Genomic DNA, 23,653 nt, shown 5'->3' with positions numbered 1-23,653 from the left:
TGACACTGTGTCTTTACTCAAAATGTGCCAAATGTAAATCAGATCCTTTCATTCATTGGGTGAATAAACAGTGATACAGTGACATCTTTCTCTTGCAACCATGACATAGGACAATGTAAACATGATATAGGATAAATACATAAAGTCATACTAACCTCTGGTAGGTTAAAGTGAAGACATATGGGTAATGGAAATGCAACTCAATTCTTTAAAATGAGCCTTTGATATAGAAGACTGAGTAAAGTAAGCAACTTTTCCAATCATGGATCGACTATTTGAATTTAATTACTTGAGTTTTCCAACATCCATAACACATGAATAAACACTTTAATCACCATTACAACCAAGCTAATTCTTTACACATTGATAAACTGTAAAGGTTAGAGTGAGATGGTTTACATTTTAAAATTATTCTGGTCTAGAAATACAGATGAATATTAGGTATACAAGTTTATGTTTACTGTCAAATGTCAAGTTTGACAAAAGTGTGATTAGTTACAAACCAGGAAGTAAAATGCAGACTTTAATAAATTCATATGGAGAGTTCTTACCCCACTAATGCATTTTCTTTTACCTCTAATTACCGCTGCCCTCCATCAACATGCCAATTTTCAGTTTGTAGAAAATTCTGTTATTTGTGTATTATAATAGTGTAACAGTTTTCCATATGAGAGTAAGGTTGTAAATATCTCCAGCAATTCATAATAAGACAATAATTTTTTATCCTAATAATACATTACGTACATTTATGAACTGACCAGGTCCATGTTTCAGTAAACATCTCACATTTTTTCCCCATAGATTTAGGTTTTTAATTATTGTTTTGCTCTATATGGAATCATGAGTTATTTAGTAAACATTAAGGGAGACTTACAGATTAAAATACAGTTATTACATACTACATCATCCTGTTTTATCATTGAGGAAAACTGGTAGAATTCCTCAACTCGTATTTCAAGAATATATGGATTCTTGGGTATACAATTTTAAAAATTGGAGTCATTTTTCATCCTCTGTATTGTACAAACAGTGTTTTCATTTTGTGATTCTACCAACACATAAGTGGGCTAAAATTTTGCACAAAGAAGAAAAACACATTTTGATTTTGTACCAACTAGCAAATAAGATTTAAAACATACTTTTTCCTCTTCATATTCATGCAATACAATGACAGGTAAAGATTACTATTCAATCACTGTGTATTCAAAAAGATGAGAGAGGAGCTAACAGTATAGTAAAACAGAAAGCAAACGAATGTCATACCTCTTGGAAATGAAGAAACTCTCTGGTTGCAAAGCCAATCTTGAGGCCACTGATGCTGAATTTCTGAAGTATGCTGGAAATGTACTCATGGTAGTGCATCCCTGTTACTTTCTCTATCACCAACCCAAGCACAAGGTAGCCAAAATTAGAGTAAGCATGTCTTTTACCTGTATAAATTAAGGCAATAAGATGACAGATGGCTATGAAACTTTGGGGGTAAAATTATTTTTGAATGTAACTGCAAAACCTGATGTATAAAGAAGTTTAAAAACAAGATATACTTTTATAAGGGAGATAACTGAAGTATGGTTATGTTGTCCATTTAACTGCATGTTGTTTTTGTAGTTGGCTAAATACCATTTTTCAGCACATTATAAGCTCTATATGGCAGCCTGTGGAGGAAGAACCACTGACCCATTAACTATATCAACAATCCAATAAAATATTTAGATGAGATATCATGGCACAGTTTAAATATAGCATATGATAGAAAACCATTTTACTACATGAATTGGGAACTAAATAGTGTACAATACACTTGATGAAATGAATTATTAATTTGGGGGCTTGAATGAATGTACAAATTTAATAATAGTTGAATAGAATTTAAGAAATACATTTGAATTATCCACAGTAAGCTAGTGAATTTCAAACTATGTGTATGCGTGTGATTTAGATTTTTAACATAGCTTTAAAACAAATTCATTCATATCGCTATGATGTCTGCAGTGTGACAGTTTATAGTGACGTCTAGCACTGGGGCATCATACCGCAGACATGTAGCATGATGTCCCATCCAGTGACATTATCCTGACACCAGGCCAACCAGTCCTAACACTAACCTTTTAATGCTGAACGCCAAGCGAGGCAGCTGTTAGTACCATTTTTATAAGTCTTTGGTATGACTTGGCCGGGAATCGAACCCACTACCTCCTGCATCCAATGCAGACAGTCTAACCACAAAGCCACCGGAGCGGTCTCAAACTCTATGAAAAGTAACATATTCGATGTCTTGAAAAAAAGAACTGCTTTCCAAAGTTCTGAGTTCTTAAGAGATCATCAAGTCAATGCATATCATTCAATTTGATAAGAATGTATTTAACTGAGGTTGTCATTCAACTAGAGAAGGATGTATTTGAATGAGGTTGTCATTTAACTAGATAAGGATGTATTTGAATGAGGTTATCATTCAACTTGATAAGTATGTGTTTCACTGAGGTTGTCATTCAACTTGATATGAATGATCTTAACCGAGGTTGTCATTCAACTAGATAAGAATGTATTTGAATGATGTTGTCATTCAACTAGACAGACAAATTTGAATGAAACTGTTATTCAACATGGATGTATTTAACTGAGGTTGTCATTCAACTAGACAAGGATGTATTTGAATGAGGTTGTCAATCAACTAGACAAGGATGTATTTGAATGAAGTTGTCATTCAACTAGACAAGGATGTATTGATTGAGGTTGTCATTCAACTTGATAAAAATGTATTTAACTGAGGCTGTCATTCAACTAGACAATGACATATTTGAATCAGGTTGTTGCACTGAACACAAATGATCCATTAGCTTCTTAAATATAACCATAAATTGAGCAATTATATAATCTTTTCCAGGCACAACTGACCCCAAAATGTGCAATTTTCAATACACATTTCTGAAGAGAGATTGAACTATAAATAATGTCTTATTAAATGTAACAGGGTTGCCTCATTACTAAGCAATTTTTTAATTTATGTCTATAGAAATGAATATGCATCTTTTTGAGGAATATATTTGTGTGCAATAATTCTGGAACAATTTTTATTTTCATTTTATCCAGACTGTATCTGTACCTCAATTTATACTGGTTGAAATTGTTTTGGAGAAGATGGAATATGAACTTATTTAAAAAATCAAATATTGGTGCAAAATATGTTATTGAAATTTCAGCACATAGTAGTTTAAATGTATTTATGTCAATATGAAGCAACTGAAAGAGATGGAAAAAGTATGAGACCTTAGTTTTGCTCAAAGAGGAACTGTAGAAAGTAAATGGCTCATTCACCAGTTTCCTAATGGTACCTCTCTTTCAAGGTTAGGTTTACATCATATTGTTGCACTGGCCCAATTCAGTCAGTTGCTTCTCCTTTTGCATTTTTTTTTTCTTTGCTTGATGTCTTTCAAATAATATACAGCTTAATCCTCCTGGGATAATAAGCACAGGTATCACTGATCATATTTAGAATTTCTGAAGAAAATTTTATTTATATATTTGAAGAGCACTCAACTAGAAATAATTGTATATTTTTGGGGTGTATATATTTTGAGTGTTCATTTCAATAAGGTCACGATTCCAGGACCCAAAAACTGACATTCCTTATGTACTAGGACTCGAACAACTGATCTGACAAGAGTGAACCTGAAGACATGAAACTGACATTACTAGAACAACACGTTATATATACAGCACTTCATTGATGATCTACTATGTTTATTGTGAACAAATATATTTTTATTTAGAAATATGGACCGCTTTGGTGGCCTAAGTGGTTAGAGCATCTGCCTCAGATGCAGGTTGTCAAAGGTTCAAACCATGGTCGAGTCATACCAAAGATTTATAAAAATGATATTGGCAGCTGCCTCGCTAGGCACTCAGTATTAACAGGTTAGTATTAGGACTGGTAGGCCAGGTGTAAGCATAATGTGACTGGGTGAGACAAGATGCTACTTGTCTGTGGAATGACACCCCAGTGCTAGACATCACTATAAACTACCACACTGCAGACATTGTAGCATTATGAATAAATTTGTTAAAACCACCTTAAAAATCCAAAATACACACACACACACAAACAGGACACAACAATCATATTTTGATATGAGACCCCAGAAGCTTTATCAGAGACAGACTTTGTGGACAAGAACTGGCTAGTTTTCTTTCTGCCTGGAGATTCTATCTTCATAACCGAACATTCCACTCAACAAACTGCATATAATTAGTTTATATCAGTCTCATGATGTGTCACTGGCACACTGTTTGCATGAATTAGGCAATGTGTGATATATTACCAGGCACAAAATCCAGCTTTTTACGCATCATGAAATGAACCAAGGCCTTGCTGCTTGTAGGTTGCAGTGACTTTAATTTACCAGTGAAAAGCCGCTCATCAAGTTTATAAAATACTGCATCCCCTGATATCTCTCGGTCCCATCCTCCAGAGTGTTGTAGAAGATGCCTGGCTGTAACTTTCCGAATGTTTTTGTTGCGCTGTTGCACTCGGTATTCTGGCAACAAGCCTGAAATATAGAGAAACAAAACAAATCAATTTAAAATACTTATTTCTAATAAAAACGGCAATCTTTGATGAAATATATTCATATTTTTAATATTTGCCAGACAGAGTATTCAAACTGTAACTGAAAAGATTGTAATTCAAAAACAAAACTGAAATCTATCTAAACTAAACTAAAGTCTAGATTCATGGGTATGCCTACAAGAAATGGTACTTGTTCATTTGTTCATACTGGACACATTTAAGAAAACAAAATGAAATTCGTGTGTAATCCTCCCCTTGGTATATACAGAAAACACCTTCTGATTGTAAATAATACATCCATATCTTTGCCCTTGGTGTCCAGATCAAATGCCAATCCATTGATCAGCCTCTATCAGATTATGATATTTATCTGATGTTAAGTCCATATTTAGTGATAAGCCCACTCTCCATCAATACTAATAATAACATACAAAAATAACATTTCTTCATTACAGGCCCTTTTCTCTACTGGGAAAATGTGCCATGTCCTGAGCTCTGCTCCAGTTAGAGTCCACTGATAAACCATACACCAAAAAAACCAACCTGTCTTTCAACAGCTGTCAGTAAATATTTTCAAAATACAATGGATCCTTAAGCTTAGGGTGGTATCTGTCAATAAAAAAACTGTAGAGAAGAATTTTCAATAGACCACTAACAAATCCAAACAACTAGATACAAATCATTACATAAATGAGTGGCTCACTATTTGTATACCAAACTAAGTATGGCAAACATAAGCTGTTTGTCTCACATGTCTAAGAATTGGCAAGTGAGATGAAAGGCTACCAATATCAACAACTCAGACTAGGACACCTAAATCTTGGATAATACCCCTTGTTCTCTGCCTATCCAAACACATCCAATAGGCCATAATATCAAAACTAGTGACATCCCCACTCTATAACCATATAATGATCATGAAAACACACTCAATTATTTATGTAAAAGACTGACCCTTTGGGTCCATAACTAATGCCTGGGACTTAGCCCCTGGGTGATAACCTGAACATCAAGATTTCACCCTATAACCAGGCATGAAAAGACAAATGCAAAAACCTGACTGATATTTGACCATGGGGCATTGCTTACCCTCAAGAACCAACCTGTAAGTCTCAAACTTTGGGTTAGAGGTCAAAATGAGTATACATGTTTTACAAACACAGAATTCTAGTTCCAAAAGTAACACTTAATTGTATAAAATGATACATCATTCCAAAAGTAACACTTAAATGTTTATAAAATCAAACATTATTACAAAAGCAATGCTTAATTGTGCATAAAATGATACATTATTACAAAAGTACCTGTATACAGTAATACATTATTCCAAGATTAACACTTCATTGTGTATAAAATTATACAGCATTCCAAAAGGAAGACTTAATTTTGCATAAAATGATATATTATTCAATTATTCAATAAGCCTGATTTTCTAGCATTAGCAATAGGTCGGTTTCACCTTTTGGTCCAAACACATAACTGTCCAGCTTAAGTCTGCCATCCTCCACCATCTTCATAATACCAATAGCTGTCAAGACTTTGCTGATGCTGGCCACCCGGAAGAGAGATGTTGACATCACCCTTTCCCCTGGGCCAGATATCCCATATCCTGAAGAAACATACATGAAGTTTCAAAACACTGTACAGACTAGCCCTACAATAAAAGATTTTTGTCCTGATATTTATGTTCTTTGGGTCAACCCAAACAACATAAATATCAGAGTAGACTTCTTTACATTGTAGGACTATGTTCAGACCGGGTTTGACAAATTTAAAATTGGATGATAAACCAGTTGGTTACATAAACAAAACCTGGTAGATTCAAGCTGCAGTGCATGCTGTAGAGAAGGCACGTCATTGTATAAGGGCAGAAAAATCCACTGTTTGGGAGCACAAGATAACTAAAAATTAATGTTGGGAATCATTCTGAATGAATGTGAAAGCCCAGTTCAGCAACCAAACAGTATTAACCAAAAATTATCATAAAAAATAAGAATGCAATTTTACTTATTTCAAGTGACAAACATCTGATCCTTTATCTTTGTTTTATTTGCTAAACTCAAATTAAATATGTGTGTAAACTACACTTTGTATCAGCAGGACCTATGATGAGTTACAAGTATTGTGAGCAATTAAGAATAACTATGAATTGTCAAACGTTCTCAAATAATTCTGAATTTAAAAAATTTGGTGGGTACATGCAATAAGTTACTGAGCAACAACAAGAATCTGCTGGGTGACCAAATTTTCAAAGTTGGTTGCTTAGGGACAAACAGAGATTTTTAAAATTGCACTAGCCCTGATTATGGAACTGTTTTAATGTCTCCCTTTTCTTTGTTTTGAGTCAATAATCAAGATATAATGTGGCCTACAGGGCAACCTGAATTCAATATATGACACGCCCCGACTCAGCACTGTTGGACCCTGATATACACTTATAAAACTCTGTACATTTTTTTCATTGTAATAAAGAAATATTTGGATATTAAAAAATAAACTTGTAGAAACAATGCTACATTACTAACACACAGACAGTTAGAATCATATGGGCTCTGCTTTTATTTCCTCGATGTACAGAGAGAATTTTAAATGACATGTTGTTGTTGTAGGGTTTAACGCCATTTTTCAGCACACAATAGGCTATACATGGCGGCCAGTATTAATGGTGGAGGAAGAACCTGGGAAAACCCCGGAAAGAACCACCGACCCACGAGAAGCTACTGGAAAGCTTTCTCACATACCCACATTGGCCGAATCCTAGACTCGAACCCACGCAGGTAGAGGTGAGATGGCAGTGATCCGTAACGAAGAGCACTTTAGACCACTCGGCCACTCGGGGCCCCCTTTAAATGACATAACAATCATATTACCAATGTAATAACAATTACCCATGTCATAACAAAATGCTATCTGGATGCAGTATTTTCATGCTACAATCTCACATTAGGTTTCCATGTGTAATGGCTCATAACTGGAGTCCAAAACTCCACTAATAATGCATCAGAAAGCTGTTGGATGGGTATGGATAAGTGATGAAATCTTAAACTAATGACAAGAAATTATCCAAGAATATGTATGGGTGATCATACAAAGAGCAGCATAGAATAAAATGATATACAACTCTCCCTTGCTCTAACACAGTGTCAGGGTCCATAACTGCTGACTGTACTGTATACTGAATCATATCATAATAAGAACTGCTGTAAATACTGATCATAACATGCTGAAAACAGCATTATATTATACAGAATTGTAATATAGTGTGAATGATCAACAACTTAAAAATAAATAAAAATACAACACAAGTGTCAATGTTTTCTTTCAATCTGCACTGTTATACATTGGTATGAGTTTGGTAATGGAGTCCAGAGTGGTTCTCTTTTATATAAGTAATCTTTATAACAAAGTGCAGTGAGAAGTTGCTATACTGTGATAATGCTATAGAGTAAAAAAGGAAATGTATTAGTAAATTATGTTTCTCTTTAAAATATAAACTTATCACATTAACAACCAGAACATCTCCTATAATGATTAAAAATCATCCTTCCATCTGTAGGTAGATTAAAGTAAGTAACTATTATATATTTTCTCCAAATGCCTCACTTAAGCACTTTTTGTATACTGGATGTTTAAAGGTTTAAACATGATCAAACCCAACATCAGGATCCCTGCAACACCAGCATCTTCTGAAAAAATGAAAAATCATCTTTCTATCTATAGGTAAGATAGGTAAGGGAAGTAACTCTTAAAAAATTACCTCATCTTGCCCCACTTGAGACTAGCTGGTCATCAGTATAAGCTTGAGCATAGCAAACAACAGGATGCTCTCATTTTCACATTTTCAGAAAAAAAAAATGGGATGGATTGACAGTAATGTGATGGGTAAGTATATCTGGAAAAATTAATTTATGATGAAAAAAAACTTTCTCAAATTAACTTGATACCTGATCACATTCACATAAGAAGAATAGGTAAGAGAAGGATGAGAACATCCAACCATACCATCTGGGGCAATATATCTGTGCCTTTGAAAACAAGATTAAATTTTATCAGTTGGAAAAAGTATGAATTTAATACTGTGCAAACCAACCCCATGGAGTTTTGAACACAGATGATGCTGTATCAGCAAATGTTTTCTGGACAAATCCAGCACCAATTATAAGCCTCATGCCCAGAACAAAGGATGTGCTGTTAAAAAATGGGCCTGGTAACTGTCTGGGCAGTCACCAGAAGCTCATCTATACTCAGCTTATCAACCAACAGGCTGGTCCACAATTTCTGGAAAAAGCTATGAATAAATTCACCAAACATGTTTAAAAAATATATACACAATTGTATCTAAACTAAAACTGACTAAATAACCAAAGTACTTGATGGATGGCTTGAAACGTCAATGGTTTCACAAGGTATACTGAACTATATTTGCAGTCCCAAGCAAACATCTGGCATTTGGGTCATCACCTAGCAGTGGAATGTGCATGTATTTTGTAAGAGTTCATTCCACTTGTCTATATGGTAAACTGACAGAACCAAGATATTTTAAATCTTTTCAGGAGAGTTGGATTTAGAATGTAATGGAGCTTTTCCTATTGTAAATGCAGCTGTGTAATGTATTCACTGGTGAAAGAAGAATCCAATTAAGTAATTATGTATGCTAGTCAAATGAACTGAAATGGACTGAATTATATGAAACTGAGGCCTATCATTCCTAAAATTAGGCAAACTATCTTCTGAAAGAATACTCAAGTAAATAAAAGTCTCACCCTGCCTATACACCACCTTGCCATGTAGACTGAGCGTCAGTGCTGCCCCAGGTATGCCCTGCTCTCGCATAAAGTCCAGGATTATTTCATTAAATCTGGTCACATGATCAGGGTAAAGCTCATTGGCCTGCAGATTGCCTGCAAATACAGTTTAACCATGACTGTACAAGAAGGGTAATTGGAGATACAAACTGTTATGATACTTAAGGATGACTGTGCTAGTAGGGTAATTGGAGATACACACTGTTATGATACAGTTTAACCATGACTGTACAAGTAGGGTAATTGGAGATACACACATTATGACACTTAACCATTACTGTACAAGTAGGGTAATTGGAGATACACACTGTTATGATACTTAACCATGACTGTACAAGTAGGGTAATTGGAGATACTGTTATGATACACATACAGTTTAACCATGGTTGTACAAGTATTTTGGGCATACACAGTTATGATGTGTACAAGCAGGGTAATTGTAGATACACACTGTAATACACATCATATTTAACCATGATTGTGCAAGTACTTTGGACATACTATTACAATATAGATACAGATTAAATGAATTGTACAAGTAGGGTAATTGGAGATACACACTTTTATGAAACAAATAACATTTAACCATGATTGTACATGTAGTGTAATTGGAGATACAAACTATTTTGATAACATGTGTAGTTGAACCATGGTTGTACAAGTAGCTTAACTGAAGATACACAATGCTGTCATATACATACAGTTTGACATGGTTTTCCAAGTAGGTAATTGGTGATACACTAGCTGTTATAACACATGCAGCTCAACCATGATTGTACAAGTGGGGTAATTTGGATATACACAATATTATCATAAACATCAAGTTTTACTAACAAATGATACAAATTTACACTGCTACAAGTTTCAAACAATGTTAAGATTCTGAAATGAGGTTCTGTGGATAAACTGTACTTGAACAATACTAAAGCCACTCTACAAATATACTTGATTCGGGGAGGGGGGATAAAGCATATCTAAAGAACCTCAAATAAAAGCTTTATGTACCACTGTATACAGTTTTTAACAGTTTTTCTCGTGCTAGAAAAAGTTGTATGTTACCCTTTATCTCTATTTTAACTACCATAGTTAACTAAAGAGGTCCTTATATCTTCAGATTTATATAAATAAATTTAGTGAGTTGCTCATCAGATCTGTAAAAAATTTTTTTTTTATCCAATTTGCCTGAAAGAAAACATGAGCTGTAAATGACATGCAACATCTTCATTCTGCAGTTCTTGAAATTCACTAGTAAATTATTTGTATTCATCCCCCTGCTGCATGCCATTTGTAGGTCCCTCCAAATTACCAAGATTATATGCTTAACTGCTTTGAAAGCTATATACTTTGTGTACAAAAGCAAATCATGTAACCTATGAATAAGGGAACAGTATCATTTCTGTTCTCCTTATTTCAATGGTTACCTGTAATTAGTGCTTACTTGTTCTCTGTGAATAATAATGAGCTGTCTTTTGTTCATGCTGACTTGGTAATGCATCATTGCTGATAAGCACCTGTGCAATTGTTTGAAAATTAAACTAAGTTAGGGAATTAGTGACTTATAAAAGCCTCATATCAATAAAGTTTTTCTAATTCCAATGTAACTGATATATTTACATTATATTTTAAACCATTTAATTTAAAGCGATGATTCATGCTGTTCTTTTCAAACAGAGTGTTTTAATGTTTTCTCTAACCATGACACATTCACAGAACTGTCACATGATGTAATTACATAACTTAAAACTACTGTTTTTACTGATATAAAAAAGATAATAGTTCTCAACTTTGTTTGAGAAATGTAGAGATTTCTGCAGCATTCAGAAAATGAAACTGGTCCAAGGTTCCCAAACAGAGGTTTCATTACACTGGTATATGCAGATTTTTACCGATAAAATATTCCTTTGTAAGAAGCCAACTTATTCTTTCCATACAGTTGGATTTTGCTGGTTTCTATTTATAGATACTGTCAGTCATGTGATCTAGCTTTCACTTACACCAAGATGCAAGTCACTAAACTAAGCATATTATGAAGTGCATGGAACACTTTAACAATTTACTTTGAACCAGTGTTGTTATTGATATATGTATTAAGTTGGTGACTGACAGTGACAATAATAAAATGGGATGACAGTATAGCTTTTTCACAAATTTTATCCTCTCTGTAAATTTTAGAGTCAGCATTGTTAAATGTAGCTAAAAGTACCTAATCTATTTTAAATAATTCATCTTAAACAAATTAGGTATTTTTTGTTTACAGATAGGATAAAATTTGCAATGCTGTGTGGAACAAACTATAGTTTCATGGTGTTGACTTGTGATGCTGTCCATTGCAAACACAGCTCCTGTAATAATCAGAAACTCATTCATTTCATTTGCTTACAACATAATGTTCTGCACTATGTACTAGTGATAAACCATGCATTGATGAAACTAGTTGATTAGCATATGTACCCGTAAGACTTGGTCTTGTACAAGCTTTTTCCATCCTTCCCATTACAATGTACCAGTAGTAGCTCGACTCGAGCGGAAACACTTCCAAATACTCATCCGAGCAGATCTTGATGAAAATGCACAGACCATACATTAACCTGAAGACAAAACTACAGGCAAGCAGCTTGAGATTGCCTAAGCAGATGTGTATGTCAGTTATTCAGAAATCCTTGTGACCATGCAGAAATTGTCATATTACTGAAAATCAAAGTCTCTGTGAGCCACTCTGCAGAAGAATGTGAATGCGAGTCATCTCATCGATAGTATCACCAGTAGGACCAACTATTTTATTTTTCAGGAGTGGTGAGTGTGTCAAAAGAAAAGTAAGAGAATATGACCTTCTTAATCAGGTGGATTTTAACTCATGGCAAGTGATTTCTTCCCACTTGCTTTGGGCCTGTGTCTAAAACAAAAAAGTCTTTGATATTATATATAATGCACTTCAGTGTCTTTGAAACTATACATTACTGATGTTCTGAATTACAGTACCATATGGTGATGGTATTACATGAATGTACGAATATGATGATGGCTGTTGGTTGGTTTTAATGGTGCTTTCAAGATGTTATTTGCTATTTAATGCTGAGGAAATGAGAGTTAAGTGTCTTTTCCAAAAACATAAAGAAGCAGCTGATCAGGCTGGCCATGCAGGGCAGGTATCAAACATGCAACACTTGGATTACTACTAATGCTGTAACCACTGCACTACTGAAAATCCTTATGGTACCACACTGAACAGTAAATTCATTTACAATGGCACAAGCATAGACATATATATGTACATATGATAGAAAAATCAAAATATCATGCTGTAAAGTTAAGGAATTCTCTCTCTAGTCCCCAGGTAATATGTACATCAGAAAACTGCCTGGTCATGCTCTCGATTCGAACCAATGGGTATTAATTTTCACATTGATATAAAATATGCTAATTTTTTTTTGTACTAAACTTTGTGTAATGGGAAGTGAATCTTATTGTTCTTACAGATAAATCATTGTTTGTTTAGTTTAAATTCACTGTTTGTAGCAACCACAAAGATCATGTGCACCACGAAGAAATGTGGCATCAAGATCATGACCTAATATTTTGTGCAGATATCAGATGAATCTTCTGAAAACAATCAGAGCCAGATAAAAGTGATTATAGCAAGACTAGTCCAAGTGAATTAGAACTGGTATATAATTTTTTCTAAACCAAGGTTTTGATTCATCATTATCATCCTGGTAGAACTTGAATTCTCCACTTATACATGTATTATAAGACTTTTGACAAACTGAGCATTTACACTAAACTATTTAGAGGAATTTATATCTTTATGAGTTGCATAAAGATAAACTGTTTTAAACTTATTGCAACATTTTTTTCTTTTAAAATTTGGCACCCAATAATATTTCAGTGCAAAACTGATGATTAAGCATCCATGCCATACTGAAATAAAGCCCATTAAAAAAAATCAAACCACAATCTAGCATTACCTGGTTATTCCATGCCATACTGAAACATAGCCCATTTCAGAACTTTACAACCACAAACTATCATTGCTTGGTTATTCCATTTCATACTGAAATAAAGTCCATTGCAGTAATGTCCAACCACAATCTAGCATTGCCTGGTTATTCCATGTCATACTGAAATAAAGTCCATTGCAGTAATGTCCAACCACAATCTAGCATTGCCTGGTTATTCCATGCCATACGGAAATAAAGCCCAATTAAAACAATTCAAAACACAACCTAGCAACATCCACATCCTAGCACTGCCTGGTTACTCCATGCCTTGTACAAATAAAGCTCATTTTAAAATATTGCAAACACAACCTAGCATTGCCTGGTTATTCCATGCCATACTGAAATAAAGCCCATCTTTTAAAAATAACATCTACAATCTAGCATTGCCTGGTTACTCCATGCCTTTACAGTGCAAATAAAATCCATATTAAAAATTACATCCACATCCTCGCATTGCCTGGTTATTCCATGCCTTGTGCAAATAAAGCCCATTTCAGAAGATTCCAAGCACAACCTAGCATTGCCTGGTCATTTCCAAGATCTGCATAAGAGTATTCTAGCTGCATAAACTGTAGTGCTTTTAAAAAGCTTTTCAAAAAAATCTACAATATGAGAATCAGCTTAGTTTTTGACAGTTCAAAAGCACTGGTACCAGATTCAAGCTGAACACTGAAATGTATCACAATCATAAAAATATTAAGTACAGAGTTAAGTCAACTTGTTTAAAAACCTTCTAAGAATGACCCGTTTAGTATAGTATGCAAAATATTATATACTGTATGGGTCATATATAAAAAGTGTTTAAAATTAACCAGCTGTTTTTACTCTATACATGTACCAGTACATAATATTTCCATGTTTTGACCCATTTTGGTATTAGGCTTGCATCTGATACTTGTGGGTACAAATATTTACTTGCCAGAAAAATCCTCAAAACAGACTTTATTGTGGACAATCCCAATCTATTTTTTTTATATCTCTTATGTCTTTCATCTGATGTTGCAAAGTTAATTTTCAATGCCAGTAGTGGTGGTAGGCTGATGAGATTACCTGACAAAATGCTGTACGAATGATCACCATCTGTAGGGCACATGAATGCATAACTCATGTCTGGTCTCTCCACAATATTAAATGAAGGAAACTGAAAATAGAACAAAGGAACATACTGTATTTGTTCATGTACTGTACTTATCCCATTAAAGGCCAATGGCTTGTAATAAGCCAAGCCCAACTTTAAAAGAATTCTGGAAAATATTTACTTAGATAGATGTATCTTTGACTTGTTTTATGCTTGGTGAAAAATTTAAAGGACTGGTCCCATGCACTTATCTGCTCTGAAATGAAAAATGCACATAATGTTCCTGCATACCTGGGCTGAAACTGTCCAGTTAAGTTATTATTTCCAGTGAATAACATATACCTTGTTGTGACATCATATATAATGGACAGTGCCAGAATATGGCCTTCCAGGGCCCCAAGCACCAAAAACGTTATGGTGCCCCCTCCCCCTTACAAAATGTGAAATTCAAAAACAATATTAAAAGCTAAAAAGGAGGGAAAATACCAGTGTTGCCATCATTCCAAATCAAAATACTCATTCATGCAAACTGAAATGGTCACATAATTCATTCAATTTTATCATCAATAATTAATTTTTAAATTTTTCTGGTGTCCCTGTTGGGCTGGTGCTCTAAGCATGCACTTTAGTGTGTTTAATTGGTAATCTGGCACTGGTAATAGAGGATAATGCAGCTGAGGGAATGTTACACAGACATTGGCCAGACCTCTGTAAAACTAACCAAAAGCTACTAGTCTATCTGAAAATGGTATGTTAAACTGGAATCTTCTAGGGCTGTACCGAAGAGTGGCTTTAACTATCCAGCCAAATGTGAGTAGAGACCCATAACCATCCAATCAAATACAAATATGAATAGTGACTGAATGCTCCAAAATGAAATATGTTTTTTCAACAGGTCTAATATTTTAATTAATTATAAAGCAACTAACACCAAACACATGAAGGCTCAAAGCAACTAAGTCATTACCAAAATATCAAAGTTCTACAGTTAAACATATTGATAATGCTTTATACATTAACTAATGAATAGCAAGATTCAAATTTTCAAATATAGTCCAACAGTTACTGCTGCATGAAGGATACATTAGCTTTAAAAAAAACGAGTCTCTTGACAATGTCTAAAATAGACATCTGTTGTCTGACAGTGTTGCTGGCAGCACTGAATAGACAATCACATGGGACACTTGCTGGAGGCGCTGCTAGATAATGTTGAGCACAAAAACGGAGTAAAGGAAACCTGTCAGCATTGGTCTGCCAACATGGCACTGGATCAATAACCCTCAGGATACGAGGCTCATTCACAAATTTGTTCAATTGGTTGTCAATACGAATTGAGGTATTCTTTTCTGATTGCAATGAGTCTGCTGCTCATGAAGGATGAGCTAACTGTTGACCTAATTGTACTATTCATATTTGGCTGCATAATACAAATACTTCATTTAATGAACTATTTGGGGCCAAAGCAAATACAAAATGAAAAATATTGGGTACAGGCCTAGAATCTAAACATAGTAGCTGGGTTAAAAGCACTAAGGGTGTATTGTAAGGCACAATATTGAGACCTCTTATATTTAAAATCTTTATATATCAAATTTTCTACTTCACCAAAACAACACTGTATAATTATGTTGATGATAATACCATCTCTTACACCCATAACGATCAAAATAATCTCAAATATGTTTTATAAAAGTAAGAGCATGATTTCCATCAACTGGTTTTCATTCAATTTCCCAGAAACTCCAAGACATTGTTAACAAAATTTCTCAACATTTTTGTTCAATTTCATCAATGAAGATAATAAAATATACAGTGAAGATTGAATGCAACTCTTTGGAACAGATACTGACTCTCAGCTAAGTTTAACTATCAAGACATCTGTCAGAAATCAGCAAGACATCTATCAGAAAACTGCAAGACAATTGAATGTCTTGCAATGTCTCAACTACAAAAATCAAGTTAATGATCAATAAATGTTAAGTAAAATGTTAATCTTTGCACACCTTTTTGGCATTTCTATGGCAAATAAAATTCTGACAAAATGGAGAAATCACAGTACAGCACACTACAAGTGGATGTTGATGATTTTAACAGCTCCTTTGATATGCTCATAAGAAAAGCAATCCTCCTGCTTTATTATTAACAGACTTAAGTATACAAGATAACTGACAAGAAAATACCTAATTTCACACATAATCTGGTCACATGCAAGTACACTGCAAGAGATGAATAAAAACATAATTATCTTGTTTGAATATTCGTTGAATGCATTTGGATAGAATCTGAATATTTGTTGATGTTAATGACAGAAAAGAATCCGTCTTTTCTTTGCTTACTTTGGTATTTATTGACACCCCATACATAACTCCCTGCCAAGCTGGGCCATAAGGACACTTAAATCCAATTCAGTGACAGTTTAACAAATTAAAATACATGCTGATAACTGTGCCTTTGTACCAAACACAAATGCAAGCCTTATTGTAACAGCAAACTGCTTGACCCTTACAGCTTAAATGGTTATGTTCCAAAGTCATTTCAGCTGCCCCATGTACATCTTATTAATTATGAAACTGACATTTGTATTACTTACCTTATGCAAATAATAAAAAAATATCAGATTTTAAGCATATTAGTAATTTCATCACTGTGTAATGACTTCAAAATGGGAATAATAAGGACTAATTGTGGAAATATATTATTGTTAACATTTCTTAGGTACAATGATTAGGGGTTGAGGCATGGCAATAGGAAATGAGGTACACTGGTTAGGGGCTGGACAAGGTAATAGGAAATGAGGAGAAATGGTTAGGGGTTGGACAAGGTAATAGGAAATGAGGAACAATGGTTAGGGGATTGAGGCATGGTAACAGTATGCAAATGAAATGCTCCTAATGAAACAAATGTCCAATAACAGTTCCACAAATTTTAGGAGCTCAGGTTTGTTGACATGTGAAGGTTTTATTGACTCCTACATGTCAATGAATAGATTAATGGTGTTGCCTGAATTTTAACATTACAGTATATTGTTACTTATAAGTCAAGGCAAACTAACGCAGCTGCAGATAGAGTCAATGTCATTTATTCTACTAATTACTTCTTGCAAACTGCACAGACCCAGATCTGCCAGCCCATTATGCACTGGCAGATCTTGGTTTGTACAGTTTGCAAATGGACTCATAAGTGAGTATATATGGTACATTGTGAGTTGTAGATTGAATTTCAAGTGATTTAGCAGGTTTAAAGTTGTTTCTTGTTAACCAATTCAATGTTGCAAGGTTACATTTGCCTGGTTTGTTTTATTTACACAAAAAGACCAAACTCGCTACTGGACAATCAGCAATGTTTCTTATTTATCATTTTAAACAGCATATGATTTATCACAAGGAATAATTATCCTAAATCTTAAATACTTGGCAGGGAAGTTATTCATAAAGCCAACATATATTTTTTATTTTGAAATTTCTTATATATCTTTTTAAATAACATTCTTAAAAGTCAAGTAGGCTTTTCCTACACTTTTAAAATTCCGATTTAATTCAAAATGGAAGCAGTGCAACAAAAAAAAAAAGAACTTGTGGAATGGGGCAGCTTAGCTGGTTTCAGTACTTCATTGATATTCAAGTCACATGCAACTGATTCATGTATCTTAGTAATATTTATTTGAATGGTACACTGCCTGTGGAAAACAAACACTACTACCATTGTTAATTTTAAAACAATACGATGTCAAGTTATGTTAAAATGGGATTGCCAGATACAAATACAAGTGACATAGGACGCTCACTATCATACTATACAAAATATATATAGTATGATAGAGAGGGTCCTATGTCAGAATGGGTCAAGGGGGTAATCTAAGGTATTTTTGTCCCTCTGAATGATTTTTTCCTTCAGATTATTGTTGGTTTTCTTCCCCTCAACATCAAGCTCGTGTCGAGCACCTGTGGATACAAAAACTTTCCATGAGCTAACAATAAAAAGATTTAATGAACATAAACCAGTATTTCTTTTCAAAGAAACAAAACAACTTGTCAACAACAGAATCTTTTTATTCAATAGTTGGATTTCATGTCAACTGTTTTGGTGGCAGGGTCCAGTTTCGTAAACTGGCCCCTGGCAAATTTCTTAACTTAAGGCTATGGTGTGACTTTTTCAGCTATTATTGTTTACTATTTATAGATATGGATATATTTGTGAACTAGGTGTTTTGGGCTTGTGTTGTTCTTGAAATTGATGTCAGGCATGTACACCTTCCATAGTTGCTCTGCAGTATGTTGATAGTGAAATACCAGTAGTTGGCTAGGAAGAAGAGCTAGCCTCCCATAGCAGTAGACACGTGGGTTCAAGGCAAGTCGAGTATCTCAAAAACGGCTTGGATGACAACTATTCTGAATTGCATCAAACTATTTAGTAGACAATGTTTTTCAAAATTTTCATCCAGGGAAAGGGCTTGCGTTTGTACTGTGAGCACTATATGCTGTCAAAAATGGCATTTGGATGTGAAAAATGCAGGTATAAAATAGGGGTTGGGGTGCATAAACCTCTTCTGCTATGAACTGCCATTGACTTCTCTGGTCAAGTGAATACTATTCTTATGCTTTGTTTTAATATAGGTATCTAAAAATATTGACCTTTTTGACCTCACTTGTGTATTTGATTTTTTTTGATTTTTTTATACTAGGTCGCTGATTGCGGCATTAAATTTGTACATAAAAACTGGACCCTGCCCCCTTTGCACATTATGTGTGTGGAATCAGCATCAAATTATGAGGAATGTATTTTCGAGGTTATTGTTTTATTTCACAGGCAAACACTTTTTTCATAGATAAATGTCAGCGTTTAGTTTTTAAGTTATATATTAGATAATACGCTCGAATAATATAAATTACATTTAATATAAATAAGGTTTTCATCTAACATTTGGTTTAACTTTAATATATAGAAAAGTCTCTGACCTCTAGTATCACCGCTCCCGTGGCCTATAAAAAAAAAAAAAAAAAAAAAATCTGACTCGACATCCCCGTTTGTTTGTACCACCCTACAGATTTAAAAAACGAGAACGTTTAATGTGATAAAAAGTGCACAGAACTAAGTCAATTGAATCACTGATTTATAATTTCTAACCTGACTGTGACCAGAATGGCACTAATGCTGGCATCCCTTGTACCATTTCGTGCTTAACATACTTTCCATACAATCAGGTATAATCAACAGTCTCTCGCAGTGCACATCCGCGAGAAGAACCGGAAGTCCACAGCTAGAACCACTGTCAAAGGTGGCGCTCACCAGATAATATGTACTTTTGAGAGAGTGACGTATGTAAGGTGAAGTAGTTCGCATCTAAAACATGCACAGTGGAGAGAACGTTTGCATACCTTTATGCTACATTAATGTAATGTGGATGATATTTCTTTTGGATATTGTACTTTTGGAAATTTTACATGATTTAAGCACACTGCTAACTAAAATGACTGCTCCCTTGTGTTAAAAAATCAGTCTGAATTAGTCTAAAGTACACTATAAATAGCAGCTATTAAAATAGGGAAAATGAATTTTGCCAGACTAGACAATACCAGCTTCTGAAAGTGCAATGAATGAATTACCAAATATATAAAATGTAAAAAAAAGTTTTCGGCTCTTTTTTTATACAATTGACCTCTGAAGTTCAGGAAGTGAAAATGACCAAGTAGAGCTAGCACTTTTTTGAAAGATGCACATTTGAAGTAAGGCCAAGCTGTATACTCTATAACCCATAGTACACCCATCAATCATACACCAAAATAAAGGGAATTAAAGGTTCTTTGCATTATACCTAAGATATACAAGGTCTTTTTTAAATAGCCAGTATAACCAGTGAGGAAAGCCGGGGACATTCTTTTTCTTTAAATTCCTAACCCTTATGCAAAATGCGAAACTTTATAGCGCCACCAAACATCCACGCTGAGAACCAATTCAAGAGTAATTTCCCTTCATTAGCAATTGTACGAAGAAGAAGAACTAGAACAAAAAAGATTATGTGTGAGTGTGTGTAAATAGGATTTTTAACAACAAAAGAGATAATAAATATGTTACCTCTGTCTCTTCAAGTAAAGTGAAATAACAATATTTCTTCGTGCACGGAGTACTGTAATAAAGCGAAGGCATATGAAAACACACATCTCTCTCTGTCTCTCTCTCTCATATTTGATATTTCAATTCAACATGGCAAACTCGCCACATATGTTTCTTACGTTTACAAAGAACATTTGTTTACAAAATATTACCTCAAAACTTATTTCTGCTACTAAATATGACATCATCAGTAACTCTCTCTCTCTCTCTCTCTCTCTCTCTCTCACACACACACACACGTCACACAGCAACAGTGAATCTCACAAATTTCTCTCTTTCTCTCTCTCATTTAGATACACTCGCGATACGAATTAAATAAGCGCACGAGCTACCGCACCTTAACAAAATTCAGGTGAAATTAAGGGACCTTTTGGAATCCTCGATTAATATGGGTAAATCCTGACAACGAACAAACGACTCATAGTACAATGGACGTAATTATAAATCGTATTGCAGGCTCCCTTACACCATCCTCACCTCGAACTAACCCCACTTCTTTCAGAATGTTTAAATTTCTTGATAAGTCTCGCATACAGATCTCAGAAGAAATGTTAAAGTTTCAGATCTCTATATCACTGTACAAATTCACGACATTTTTTTTTGGGGGGGGTCTATTTTTTAAATCCTGTACCCATAATATGTGGAATACGAGCATTTACATCAGCGATCATAACATTTTTACAAGTAACCAAAACAATTAAAGGCGTTTTCTAGCAATAGTCAAAATCATTCCTAAGTTTATTCAAATTATGTGTCCATGATCAATCTATGAACTTCACGAAGCGCTTTTACTCTGTCATGTAGCGCCTACTAAAATGGGGTATGTAGTACCACTCAAATATTTGCATCCGTACTTTAAACCAGCCTCTAGGTTCGTGTTTCTCTACAACACAATAATAAATATAGTCTAGTCTGCAAATGTACAGAAATCAACGAATATCATGGAATTCTATTGTTTCGTGTTCCTGAGAAGATATATGGACGTGTGCTATGAAGTACCATATGAATTCTAGCACCAGTATAAACAACTAACTTATTCATCTGTGTTTGTATGTGCATAAATAAAATGTACTGGGCTTCCTTCACATCAACCTAACGTTTCAATTTTAGCATACCTGGTCAGAACCAACGGTATAATAGCATTCAGGAAACGGCGATCAGCCTTGGTTATCAGCCTTGCTTAATTAAACTCAAATAATCCATTGAATACGACAACTAGTATGTATAAATTGATGTAAATAAGTCACATAAAAGGATTAATGATATATAAAAAAATTTAAAATTAAATGTAAAAGCTATTTATCAAATTTATTATCAGGTTCTCCAGCTAGGGGCCAGTCATTGTAATGTCATGTTTTGTAAGCGTCTGTCGACTATGATCAATCGTAGAATTTGAATGTATTACCGAATAAGATGGATAGTAACTTACCAGATAAATATTGTTACTTGCTGGGGCTTAGACGACGAAAAGAGAAGACATTCGAATTTAACCAAATAGACCGCATATTCAGGAGCATGTTGTATGAACGTATTGTATTTTGAAACAATACTTGATAGGCTGAGTTTAAATCCTAGCTTTGACCTGAGTTTCAACTTCAAATGATTGGTGCCGCTGGAAAAACTGGAATAGTCGAGAACTCGCCTTGGAATTACTCGCCACATGAATAGTCCTACAATGTAAGACATAGCACAAGTTGGTTTTGTTGTAGTGCTAGTCCTGGCGCCCAAAAACAAAAATATCAGCGTCATGGTCTTACATGTAGGACTAGCTCCATGGAGAACCTGTCCCTTGCAGAAATCATTATTCCAGGTGTCAGGAAAAGTCGCCCCGAAGAACACAGGTACTAATTTAGAGGTATCGCCCAATCATGGATACCGCTTTATATGATCGCCTCTTGAATTGTTCAGTTACCGAATAACCGAGATACATCATGCTACATGTCTGAGGCCTGATGCTCCATAGTACTAATATTAGTACCCTTTCTCGTACCTCGTGAACCACAACAAATCAAGTTGAGGCTACGACATCGTAGCTAGATGCTCCAGTGCTAGACATCACGATAAACTGACACATGCAGACATATCACATACACATACATATATCATTTAGGACTTAATCACGCTTAAATTCAGATATACCCCCCCCCCACCTGTTCATTTTTATAGCAAGTGTTTACTTATGCCCTGTGTATGTTGGACTATTATTGCCGGTCATTGCAGAATAACTTTTTGCTGTTGATTTTGTTTATATAGTACAAGTCACACAGGACATATAGGCATTCAGCACCAACTATTTCAGTAATGGGTGTAATTTTTTATACTTTGATTCTACATACCTTTGAGTAGCAAGTATTCACTTCATTTGGATTCTTATACATCCATATTCCTTTGGAAGGTCATTATTTCGATGCCCCGAGAGGTCCCAGCGGCAAAATCAATATTAAAGTACGTAGATATTTTGACAAAATGAACCTAAAGGTGTGATCCAGTACAGTCTGGATTGAATGGTGTACACTGTGATGTCACAATGAAAGCAACATATTGATAAACAAATTCATACTACCCACGACTGTGATGATTACACTGGACATGCTCTTATTTTGACCCAGGTTCAGTACATGGCCACCATTATAAAAGTCCATAGCGATAGATATTTGTCTGGAAGATTCATGGAGACAGTTAAGGTGCAGAGCATTCAGTAATGGGGATTGAATAGACTTTGGTTAAATAAAATTAGTGTAAAATTTTAAAAGAACAATTTATATTTAATAAAAAATCAGTAAATGTGCATACATGACCCATGTGACTTGTACTACAGTAATGTCCCCATTGTGTGGTGTTAAATCATTATATCAGACTTGTTTGTTTGAAACTTACTAAAAACAAGATGACATAATAATCTTTGTGGTATCCTAGGTAGTAAAAACTTAAGTGCAGCCTCATTTATTTCAGCATATATCTGATTATTTTCAGGTTTCCTGATTTACCTCATAAGCTTTGACTCCATCCCAAAAAAACATTGTAACTGTCTATTTAACTATTTATTTTAAATGATCCCAATTATTTTCATTGGAATTTAATATTTGCCTCATAT

The 23,653-nt window shown here is 34.5% G+C and overlaps 1 protein-coding gene across 3 annotated transcripts in view; it reads right to left on the bottom strand.

The window, feature by feature from the left end:
• Positions 1-19,689, bottom strand: part of LOC149786671 (uncharacterized) — a 28,433-nt gene extending 8,744 nt beyond the window's left edge. Inside the window, exons 1-7 of one of the 3 annotated variants that reach the window (XM_089977204.1) lie at positions 19,573-19,689; positions 14,421-14,511; positions 10,811-10,883; positions 9,331-9,468; positions 6,027-6,176; positions 4,320-4,547; positions 1,264-1,430 (exon numbers count right to left, since the gene is read on the bottom strand). In XM_089977204.1, the coding sequence (XP_089833330.1) occupies positions 1,264-1,430; positions 4,320-4,547; positions 6,027-6,176; positions 9,331-9,468; positions 10,811-10,883; positions 14,421-14,471 (807 nt within the window). In that variant the 5' untranslated portion in view covers positions 14,472-14,511; positions 19,573-19,689. The remainder of the gene's footprint in view (positions 1-1,263; positions 1,431-4,319; positions 4,548-6,026; positions 6,177-9,330; positions 9,469-10,810; positions 10,884-14,420; positions 14,512-19,572) is intronic. The other 2 variants (XM_089977206.1, XM_089977205.1) reach the window with 2 other exon arrangements.
• Positions 19,690-23,653: the final 3,964 nt, after the last annotated feature.

This window comes from Sinohyriopsis cumingii, chromosome 12, assembly GCF_028554795.1.
Source record: "Sinohyriopsis cumingii isolate HCF-2022 chromosome 12, ASM2855479v2, whole genome shotgun sequence".
Taxonomy (NCBI): domain Eukaryota; kingdom Metazoa; phylum Mollusca; class Bivalvia; order Unionida; family Unionidae; genus Sinohyriopsis; species Sinohyriopsis cumingii.
Note: the sequence above shows the minus strand (reverse complement) of the source record. Positions and strands in the feature narration are given on the sequence as shown.